Here is a 12,329-nt window from a genome sequence, read left to right as displayed (position 1 = left end):
AACTTTAGGTTTTTGAGAAGCCAGCTCATAAATTACCCTTTCCAGGAGGCTTTTCCTGACCCTTTCTCTGTCCTTACATGTTCCTTTAGCAATTAGTTTGTCTTCCCTATTGACTTGTACTTCTTGAGGACAGAGGCAGTCTTATCCATCTTAGCAAATAGTGTAGCCTTTGCGGGAATGATGAATGAATGCTGTCTCTTCATGCATAAATAGCTTGGGTCGCCACTTTACCAGCCCACCATCGTTTAGCTACACAAGATTCTTGAAAGGGAAGTAAAGCAGTAAAATGATCCAGTATATCACTTGGTCAAAGTTGAAAGGAAATTTGAGCTAAGGTCAAAAGATCGTTTTTGCACCAGGCTGGAGAAAAGTGTAAGTCAGTATTTTTAGGTCTTTAAATAAAATTTATTTTTGGCCTTTAAAAAATCAATTATTCTTCTTACTTAAAATTTTAAATAATTCTTTGCTCTGTTAGTATTTAGAAAATATTATTTGCAAGTAAATAAAATAAAAACTATTGATTTAAATCTTCCCTGAATAGTCACATGAAAGGAATACATTAAGAATTTTGTCATATTGCAATTCCTTAATCCCAGTGTATTTTTTCCCAACCCCTTTTCTGGTTAACATAGATGAGGATTTCCATTTGTTTTCCTTAATCAGCAACAGACACATTGCATGTTTTCTCTGTGCACCGCACTGGGTTGGGAACTCTGGATACTTAAAGGAAAAGAATACAGTGTCCATTCTCTTCTTAATGACCTTATCTTTAGGTTGAACCATATGACATTGCTGATATTTGACAGCTGTGATTTGTTGAAACAGTGATGTCATTTGAGTCCTCCCAATAGTTAAAGAGCAAGATGGATTCTGGGAAAACATAAATGACCATACAGAGCACTAAATTACATGTTATGATTCAGTCAATAAATGGTGTAGAAATTTGAAGAAATAGAGTCATTATGTTGGATGAGGAAGTTGGGAAAATCTTCACAGAATAGATTGTCAGTTTCGATCTCTAATCAGCCAGAGAGGTTTCTACGGAACATTTCGTTTTTTATTGCTTTTGATAATAGAAAAAAACAGGAAAGCCCATCTTATCAGTTGTCTTCATGTAGAATATTTTTTTCATGTACAGATTTTTATTTGTATACTTATTTTTTATTCTTTTGGTCCCACATTTCTTCTTTCAATGCATTTTTTATTATGATAAAAATATATGTATAAAATTTACCATCATAACCATTTTTAAGTGTACAATTCAGTAGTGTTTATAGTAGATTCACATTGTAGTCAAACAAATCTTCAGAACTTTTTCATCTTGCAAAACAAGCTCTATACCCATTACGCAACAATTCCTCTATTCCCCTTCCCTGCAGCCCCTGGCTACCACCCTTCTACTTTCCGTCTCTATGAAATAGACTGTTAGAGATCTCATATAAATGGAATCTTACAGTATTTGTCTTTTTCTGACTAGTTCATTTCACTTAGCATAATGTCCTCAAGGTTTATCCATGTTATAGCATGTGACAGGATTTCCTTTCCTTTTTTGTATTTTTTGGGTTTCCTTAAAAAATGTTTTTGACATTAAAAAAAATTGTACATAATTAATGCATACAACTTGATGAGTTGGAGGTGAGTATATACCTGAAAACATCACCACAATCTATGCTATAAACCTCTCCTATCACTTCCAAAAGTTTCCTCCCACCATCTTATTTATTATTATTATTATTACAGGGGTTTTTTTTCTGTGATGAAACATTTAACATAAGATCTACCCTCTTAGCTAATATTTAAGTATACAGTGCAGTATTGTTAACTATAGGCTGTATGCTGTACAGTAGGTCTCTAGAACTTATTTATTTTGTATAACTGAAATTTTGTACTCTGACTAATATCTCCCCTTTCTCCCTCCTCCACCCCTTGGACTACAACCACCATTCCATTCCCTATCTCTATGAGTGTGACTGTTTTATATTCATCATATGAGTGGTATAATGTAGTATTTGTCCTTCTCTGTCTGGCTTATTTCTCTTAGCATAATGTCCACTAGGTTCATCTATGTTTTAGCACATGGCAGGATTTCCTTATGCTGAATAATACTCCATTGTATATACATACCACATTACCACATTTTCTTTGTCTATTTGCCAACTGATAGCCATGTCTTGGCTACTGTGAATAATGCTGCAGTGAACATGGGAATGTAGATATCTCTTTGAGATCCTGATTTCAATTCCTTTGGGTAAATACCCAGAGGAGAGATTGCCAAATCAGATGGCAGTTCCATTGTTAGTTTTTTGAGGATCCTCTATACTGTTTCCGTTTATTAATTTACATTCCCACCTACAGTGTACCAGGAAACCTTTTCTCCACGTTTTCACCTATACTTGCTATCTGTTTTTGTTGTTGTTTTATGAAAGCTATCCTACCTGGTGTGAGGTAATACCTTGTTACAGCTTTGATTTGTATTTCCTTGATGATTACTGAGGTTGAGCACCTCTTTACACACACACACACACACACACACACACACACACACACACACGGATATATGCCATTTGTGTATCTTCTTTGGAGAAATGTATATTTATTTCCTTTGCCTATTTTGGGGGGTTTTTGGCTATCGTGTTGTAAAAGTTCCTTATGTTTTTTTGAATATTAACCCTATATTAAATACATGGTTTGCAAATATTTTCTCCCATTACATACACTCCCTTTTCATTTTGTTGATTGTTTCCTTTGCTGTGCTGTGTGCTGAAGCTTTTTAGTTTCATGTAATCCTGCTTGTCTATTTTTGCTTTTGTTGCCTGTACTTTTGGTGTCATATCCTTTACTTTTAAGGCTGAATATTATTCTATGTATATACCACATTTTCTTTATCCTTTCATCTGTCAGTGGACATTTGGGGTTGCTTCCACGTTTTAGCTATATTATGAATCTTGCTGCTATTAACATGAGGGTGCCAAGATCTCCTTATTACCCTGCTTTCAATTCTTTTGGATAATAGTCACAATTGAGATTGGTGGATCATATGGTAGTTCTATTTCTAATTTTTTGAGGTATCTCTTCATGTAGAATTTTTCACAAATTTCATTGCCGTTGCTCCTGCTAAGCTGTATCTGAAAATCTTTATTTGGTTAATGTGATAGTCCTTTATGATTAATACAGATTTCCTTTTTTGTATATCCAGAGCCCTTGCAGAATCTTCACCACCTGTAAACAACATAAAGAGTGAACTTGGTGATAAAGGGAAGAATAAAGATGAAGGGGAAGGTGGTGAAAAAAAGGATGCAAGTGTTTGTCTTGAGCCTCATCCAGAAGAGAAAAAGAAGAAACGTTCTGGATTCAGAGACAGAAAAGTATGGAACACAGTTTTATAAGTTAATCAGACCTGTAGTTAATCCAAGATTAGAATAATGCAGTTGAGTCTCTTTTATGATACATTTCACATGGTTCACATTCACTTTGTATAATAGTTATTCACCTCTTCACTCTTTTCCATCATGTTCTAAGGCAAACATACTCTTGGAATGTGATGCTAATGGACGTGGTGAAAAAGATCTAAAATTGGTAATCAGGATTAGCATATATTTTCTTCATTCTTTCAATTCAACTACTTAAGGTGATTCTTGCTTTCCAGATCTTTATGATGTTCAATGTTCTCTTCATGGTGTTACTGATTTATGATGCCAAGTTGTAAAAGCAGAATAAAATTTCTTTGGAAATATACAAATATTTTCAGAAAATAAACTAATTTTGAGGACAGCATAACCTTCAAATGACGTCAGCATTCTATACCTTTAACACAACCTGCTGTTTATACAGTTCTACCTCACAAAAGTTCCAGTTTCACTATAATAATGCCTGTGATATTGGGCATTTGAATTCAGCAGACATGAGTAATGAATGAAAAGTCAAAAGGGTGAATTTATTAGCTAGTTTGCATGTTAACATTAAAATTCATGAAATTGCCTTCACTTGCTAACATACAGCTAATCAATGCAAGAAGATAATTTGAGTTATTTCTGTGTTGTGTATTTGTGGTAGGTATGTATTGCAAGAAGAGTTCCTTTGAGAAAATTTGGATCTTCCCTTTGTTTGGATGAAGTTTTTAAACGTGTCTTCTCACTTCTCAAATCCATTTTTTTGAACAAACGTTATATATATCACAAGTTAATTGTCAAATATCCTAGTGTTTCCACAACGATACATTTATTTAATCTTTTGCCCTGAGTGAATTCAGGGAAAGTTCAAATTTATCTTGCTCCAGCAGTTTCATTTAGAGTAAAACTTTTACAAAGTAGAACTAAAATGACCCAAATTAACATTTATTTTTGAACCTTCCATATTCTATTCCCACTAGAAAGATATGCTCAGCAAATGACCATATCTCGTACTTCACAGAAAAAAATGAAAGCTATCAGTGTGATTCGTTTGTAAGTCCCATAGCTATAAAACCTTTCTAATCTATGTTTGAAATAGTTCTTATTTCATTCGCTAACGTTGCAGTGGAAGAGCTGTTTTCCCTGTTCAAGGGTAACAATTCCACATGTTATCCTGTCTCCCCAAGAACCTATTTCAACACTTATTCTTTATGCTGTTTTTTCAGTTACTCTTTGTCTAGTCATTCTTTTACGTAGTCTACATAGACATATTAAAGATTGTTCTATCTTTAATTAAATAATAAACTGCAGTTTTGGTCACACATTGTTTTCTAGCTGCTGTCTCATTTACATTCTTTCCCTGCGATGCCACACTGCTTCAGTCTCTACATGCTGTTTTTGACATCCTCAGTTTTCATTTTATACTTTTTGGTTTTGTTCTTTTATGTTCTCCTGATTTTCATATAGTATTTCAAATATCCAAGAAAAAAATATTATATGTAACTAAATATTCAGTTTCATATTATAAAACTGAAAATCTACACCCATTAAATAGCATCTTCCTACTACCCCCTCCCCCCAGTCCCTGGCAACCACCATTGTCTCTATGAGTTTAAATACTAAAAGAACCTCATACAAATGGAATCATACAGTATTTGCATTTTTGTGACTGGCTTATCCGCTTAGTATAATGTTCTCAGGGTTCATCATGTGGTAGCATATGTCTGAATTTCCTTCCTTTTTAGGGATGAATAATATTCTGTTGTGCGTGTACATACCACATATTACTCCTCTGTTCATCCACTGATGGACACTTGGGTTGCTTCCACATTTTAGCTATTGTCATTAAAGCTGCTGTGGACATGGGTGTACCAATGTCTGAGACCCTACTTCCCATTTTTTCATTTGCATTTTCGTAACGATTAGTGCTGTTGAACATCTTTTCATGTGCTTATTGGCCATTTGTGTATCATCTTTGGAGAAATGTCTGCTCACAGCCTTTGCCCATTTTTTTACTCGGTTCTTGTTTGTTTTTTATTGTTGAGGTTAGGAGTTCTCTACATAATCTGGTTGTTGATTCCTTATCAGATATATGATTTGCAATTATTTCTTCTCATTCTGTTGATTGCCTGTTTTACTCTGTTCATGTTGTCTTTTGATACACAAAATCTTTTCAATTTCATGAAGTCCACTTTGTCTTTTTTTTCTCCTTTATTGCTTGTGCCTTTGGTTTGATACCCAAGAATTTTTTTTCCAAGGGGTATAGTTTCCAGGGCTATGATCCGTAGAAGTGAGAGGGACCTGTTTTCTACCAAGCACATATATTGGGAGTGAACTGGGGATTCTCCTACCCTGACTGTTCTGGACCCTTTGTGGGGTCTCCTGGGGTTTCCTAGAGGCTCGGGAAACAAAGGCTGTAACCTGTCCTAGACTTCCCTTCACACTGCCCCTGGGCCAACAGAGGAAGTTGAAGATAGATGAGGGAGGGGAGAGGCGCCCTACAAGCAGACCTGGGGTGGGGGCAGATCAGGACCCTGGGGATGGAAATCCAAGTCCCGGATACCCCAGCTGCGAGTAGGAGCTAGTGTCACAAAATGTGCCAAGCCGGTGCTGCAAGCCAGAGAGGGTCACACAGCCCCAGTGTAGGGACGCTAGGCATGGGGTGGGAGTGAGGTAGGGGTTTCAGCTAGCCTGTGGAAGGTGTGAGTCCGGGTGGTGCTGGCCGCCTGGCCCGTCCACCCTGCCACCACTGGGCCCACAACCCCAGCCTGCCGGTACCACTGTGGGGACCCAGGACGCACCTCGCAGCTGGAGGCTTCCTGCCAACGTAGAACATGCATCCTGGGCTCTACCTGAGTGATAAATACACTTTTATATGAGCGATTGCATTTTGGGGTCTATTTGTAATAGCATTTTAACCTATCCTAATAGACTAATAGCTTGTTTTAATAGAATGATCAAGCATCAAGGTGATTAGACCGCAGATATTTTTTTCAGCATGAGCAAAATATATAGGAGAAGAAACTTCCATAAATATGCCTTTACTGTCAACAAGACACTATGAAAGAAAAAACAAGTTCTTTATGTTGGGACTTACCTTGAGTAACATTTAAGAACATCAGTTTAGGAAATCTTATTATGTATGATTAATTTTGCTGCCAAAAATTGATTTGCTTTTTATTTGATGAGACTAGTGTCATAGAACTTGGAATTGCCAGAACTTTAAGAGCACATCCTGTGATAGATAATCATTACTTTGAAGGGCCAAAATTCGCTAGAGAATAAAGAGAGGGAATTACTAATATGGAGGGCAACTGTTAGGGTACAGATTGAGTGTTAATAAATCACCTCTTGAGAGAAAATGTGCCAGCCCCATAATTTATTTACATGATCTTTCTGCCTGCTACCTTTTCCAAGGTCTGAATGCAGTCTGCATTTAAGCCATGCATTATTTCTGACATCAAGGTTCATGGGATTCATTGTCACTTGCATTCACTTGGCCTTAAGATATTATAGCCTTGATTTTCCTTAGGCATTATACCAAAATTGAACCATAGAACTGATGTCAGGACCAGGGGAAGATCTGTCCCTTTTGACAATAGAAAAGCTCATTCTTCCCCCATTCTCCACCCCATTTGTGTAGACCAACTGAATCAAACAATAAAACATGGTTTTTGAATCAGAGGCTTGTGCATTGGGTGCAATGGACTAAAAACCAAGTAGAGGCACCAACTGTTCATCTTATCTCTCGCCCATTAGAGATAGATACTCCTTTGGGGGGATGTCATTTGGCAATGGGAGCAGTATTAGTCAGTCCTCTTGGACCATGTATTAACTGCTCCTGGACCCACAAATGAGTAGCTCATTCAACAGAGAAGCCAAGGAGTAGAGTTCAAACACCATCTGATTAAGTGAGATATTCATCGCAATCACTAGTACCAACTTGTACCACTAGTACTACCAGCCTTTTTATATTCTTTTCCCTTGTTTCTGCCATTGAAAATGGAGGAGTGTCATTCATCATTGGTTCATGTTCCTTAAAGTTGTCAAATCTCAGAAAATATTTAAGAGTACTTAATTCTTCTTCAAACTCAAGTCTGACTTACGTTTTATTGGTTCATCTGCTTTTTGTTTGTCTGTTTTGTGAAGTAAAGTAGCAATAAACTAAAAGATGACAGAATCTGTTAAGTACAAGGTTTTAGTTGTTTTATGATTTTCACATCCTCTATTTCTTAGGTGAGGTAATCATAATGGTGACCTTAACTTGCTTATTCATCTTTCACTTGAGTACTTTCTATGCTGGGGACCTCTATCACCTTTTGGAATCCTGTTACCATTAGAGGTTCCTTATTGGACCGAAATCTTATCTGTAACTTTTATCCATGAGTCTAGTTCTGCTATTCAACACTATGTAACACATCTGAATTTTTTTAAATTATTGTTTTACTGTAAACTAATACACAGGTATAGGAGTCCAATAAATTTATTTTTATAATCATTTCCTTTTATTCTTTATAGTTTTATTACCCAAATGTGCATCCCTAGACATAGAGTTTAATCTTGCCTGTTTTGTGTTGATGATGTCTTGTAATCTACTGGTAACAGAACCCAGGCCATTTCATCCTTAAATAAGGTTTCCTACTGTCAGGATTTTACTGATACTTATTCTCAGTGAAATTCAGCATGTTCCTTTGTGTTCTGTGTTACCTGAATACTGGCAACTGGATTCTGAGCCTTGATCAGACTCAGATTTGATCATTGTGGCGAGACTATCAGGAGGCACTTAATGTCTAGTGGCTTTTCTTTCTGTGATATTAGCAGCGATTGATGTTCATTGGCTAGATTTGTTAATTCACTGGAGTTGCAAAATGGTGATATTCTGATCTTATCAGATCTTTTACATTTACTAATTGGAATACTTTATAAAGAGACACTTTCCCTCATCCATTATTTGGTTGCAACTACTGTTTGGCTACCCTTTGGTGCAGTTAGGAAATATAATGCCTGAATTTTTTTTGTTTCTTTTCTTCTCCTCCTCCCTCTCCTCCTTTTCCTCTTCATTCTTTTAAAATTAATTTTATTAAATTTATTGAGGTGACAGTACCTGAGTTTTGATCCAATTAAAGTCTAGTAGTTTTATTGAAGACAACTAATGATGCTAAGGAATGTTTTAAATAAATGATTGGATGTAACTTTATAATTCCCTTAGTAAATTTTTTTCTCCAGGCTAAACATTCCAGAATCCTTCAACAGTTCGTACACATCTTAGCTTCCAAGCCTTTGTTATCTTGGATGCTGTGTTCTGAACCCTGTATATGATAATCTGTTAGTGTTTCTTTTAATATGATCACTTACAAGGAGGCAGCTCCATATCAATTGATATGGAATGATTCCCAAGATACATTCTAAGTGGGAAAAAGCAAAATATATATTATACAGTATGTCTGTACTAAACTCTACCAATGGGGAATGCAAAAGTGTGTTACTTTCCTTGACCTATTGTTTCAAACTAAAACTAATTAATAATATTAAACAGCATAATTTAGTGACTCATAACAACCACGGAATCTGATTTTCAGTCTGCAAATCATTGACTTAAGTTTTTATCTTTCTACCTTTGTCTTGTATATGATTGAGTTAACTTTTTAGTTCACAAAGCCATCTTTAGCAGTAGCTACAGCTTATACCGTAAATGTTACAAACCGATTCTTTTTTGTTGTTATTCAGAAGAATAAGCCTACAGTGGCCTAAAGAAAGTCATTTCTTCTGTAGCCAGTCTTACCCAGCAGATAGTTGTAGTATAATATAAAATGCCTTAAAGACTTGTAGCTAAGTCTCAAGGCTGCTGAGGGGTTGAAAAGCTCTCTAGTGTGTTTGCCCCATGCCAAATCTTTTGATAAAATCTCCTCTGAAATTAGTATTCAAATTTTAATGCCAATGAGCATTAGAAAGATTCCTGTCATGTATAGTTACACATTAGTCCTTTCTCAGTTGCTGAAAGCACATGTGGTGGAATGAAGGCTACTGTTAAACAGCTATTGTAAGTGACCTCACAGTGACCACCTAGCTAGGACCGAACAGTTACAGTAATAGCTGTGTTCATGTGGCAAATTAAAACATTAATCATGTTTTCCTTAACATGAGTGAATTACTTTAGAGACATTGAACTGATGCGTTTTTAGATCATATTGCCTTGATACGTTTTCTAACTAGTTATCTATGATACTATTTATTGTTGAGTATCTCACCGTATACAATTTAGGTGTGAGAGAAAGCTCTTCACCAAAGTATTAATGTAGTTGGTATTTTGGTGAAAAAGATTTCTCTAATACCTGAATTTTTTAAAGAGTATTACGTAGAAGGTATAGTATTTTGTATATTCCATGCACGGAATGGGGACTTGGATCCCAGATAAGAAAATGTGCTTTCGTATTAACATTACACTCTTTTAGTTAAATGTATGTCTTACTTGATTTTGTAAAAATAAAATAGTAAAAGTTTTGTTACTTCAGACCTGTTAATAATTGAGTTTCCATGGTCTGTAATTTTTTTATGCTATCATTTAATGTGTTTGAAAAACTGTTAGCTGTTCAAACCTCTGACGTCCCAAGTCTGTTTGGTTTCAGGATTCAGGGAATTATGTAGAAGTAAAAACAGTAAAATCAATCCCTTTCTAAAAACTTAGTATTTGAGAGCCTATAGGCTACACACACACACACACATATATACATATATGTGTGTGTGTGTGTGTGTGTGTGTGTATATATATATATATATATGGCTTTATACCCTGTTACTGAGACATTTTGAATTCTTGTATGACATTTTTCAATTTTGCTAGCTTTCAATGATTTAAGAAATTAGAAAATTCTTCAAAAAATATTCTAAACAAAAGTTACACAAGTATTCCCTCCAATGGAGTATGAATGGTATATTGGAAAAAAGAGGTTCAAAAGTTTTTGAAATTCAAGTTTATATATATTATTTAAAAATTCAATCGAATATATGGTGATGGAAGGAGAACTGACTCTGGGTGATGAACACACAATGGGATTTATAGATGATGTAATACAGAATCGTACACCTGAAATCTATGTAATTTTACTAGCAATTGTCACCCCAATAAATTTAATAAAATAAAATTAAAATAAAATAACATAAAATAAAAATTCAGTTATAGAAAAAATGATATTAATAAAATTTCCAAAAAATTAAGACACCAAATATGAAAATGAGATGAGACTTGCTTAATAGTAATACTCTGAATTTCCAATTTTAGGTAATGGAATATGAGAACAGGATTCGAGCATATTCCACACCAGACAAAATCTTCCGATATTTTGCCACTTTGAAAGTAATCAGCGAGCATGGTGAATCTGAAGTGTTTATGACTCCAGAAGATTTTGTGCGATCCATAACACCCAATGAAAAGCAACCAGAACGTAAGCTGCTAAAGTGAAAAATAATATGTGATATTTATTTTGTTATATGCTCCTTTGTTTCTATGTGTTGCCTAAACTTTATAGATTTATGCAATAAATATATTTACTTGTGTAGTTACTGAATGTCAGGCATTATGATAGGCTGTAGGAGTATAGAAAAGGAGCCTACAAGTCTAATGTGGTAATCCTCAACCAGAGTAAAGGATTAAGCTCATTGTATTCCTATGGCTGAGAGGTTCATTTCCTGTAATGAGAATGTTCCTGAAGACAATAATTACATGTACCCTATTTTGCCATGTACAATGTATACTTTTTTACCCAAATTTGTGAGGGAAAAATAAGGATGCTCATTATACATGGGTAGTACTAATTACATATCTATATAAATGTTTTTAATTCTTTTATTGATGCTTATGAGTTAAAAGTGTAACCCTAGAAATCAGTAACGATATCCGTATGCAAAATAATACCCTGGAATACGATAATCAGTTTTGTTGAACTTATGACAAACTTGCAAAAACAAAGAGTTCTTGGCCTTCTATGATGCGTAAATATTGTAAATTTGTTACCGGTACATAAAATTTCTTGTACCTTGTATCTGTTCATGTGTTTTGTAATTATTTGTTACAGAAAATTTCTTATACCATCATATGTTAAAACACAAATGCTAAAATTCCTTTATAATACAAAAAATAAGTACCTATAAACAAATACAAATTTGAATTAAAAAATTAAAATGAAAGATTTCTTTTCCCCTGAAAGTTTGGGCCAAAAACATGGGTGCGCATTATACACAGAAGTGCATTATACACAGCAAAATACGGTACCTGCCATCAAGTTACTCTTTAGTGAGGGAGACAGAGATAGTAACAGGTAATTTCAGCAATGTAGTGATTTGTTAAAAAATGAAGGTGCTGTGCCAATATAAAGAAGAGGCACTTAGCTAAATCTGAAAGTTTGGAGATGGTTTCTAGAGAATACGTCTAAGTTTGGATAAAAGTCAGACAAAGAATAGTGGAAAGGATTTCTCATGTAGAGGAAATAGCCTGAACAAATGAGGTGTAAAAGAAAGTTAATAAATGGTTTAATATTATAAATTAAATATAACAATTTACAAATGTGTACAGGAGACATGGTGGGGAAAATGATGGAGTAGCAAGCTCCAAGAATTAATCCTTCCACTGAAGCAACAGTTAAGCTGCCAAAAATGGAGAGAAGCAACTATTTTTGGAATTCTTGGAATCCAATAAAACAAAAAACTTACAGCAACCAGGGAGTGCTTAATAGAGAAAGAGGCTGCTAAATTTTGATATGAAAATACTGTGGCCTTTTATTTACCTGCCTACCACACTATATTTCCCATCTCAGCAGCGGCCTTGCGGATGGCAGCGTACATTCCTAGTGTGGCTTATTGGCGATGGAGAGTTCAGTGGTGGGGGATAATACAGATTTTGTTCTCAAAAAAATTATGGTTGTACATTTTGACTCATCTGGCATC

The 12,329-nt window shown here is 35.1% G+C and overlaps 1 protein-coding gene across 2 annotated transcripts in view; it reads left to right on the top strand.

Annotated features, from left to right (window-relative positions):
* The window catches only part of MICU1 (mitochondrial calcium uptake 1), a 180,341-nt gene that overhangs the window by 48,893 nt on the left and 119,119 nt on the right, over positions 1-12,329 (top strand). For both annotated transcript variants that reach the window (XM_019745859.2, XM_074339573.1), the window contains exons 3-4: positions 3,197-3,365; positions 10,669-10,831. In XM_019745859.2, coding sequence (XP_019601418.1) covers positions 3,197-3,365; positions 10,669-10,831 — 332 coding nt within the window. The remainder of the gene's footprint in view (positions 1-3,196; positions 3,366-10,668; positions 10,832-12,329) is intronic.

The sequence above is a fragment of the Rhinolophus sinicus genome, linkage group LG07 (genome assembly GCF_036562045.2).
Source record: "Rhinolophus sinicus isolate RSC01 linkage group LG07, ASM3656204v1, whole genome shotgun sequence".
NCBI classification, from domain to species: domain Eukaryota; kingdom Metazoa; phylum Chordata; class Mammalia; order Chiroptera; family Rhinolophidae; genus Rhinolophus; species Rhinolophus sinicus.
Note: the sequence above shows the minus strand (reverse complement) of the source record. Positions and strands in the feature narration are given on the sequence as shown.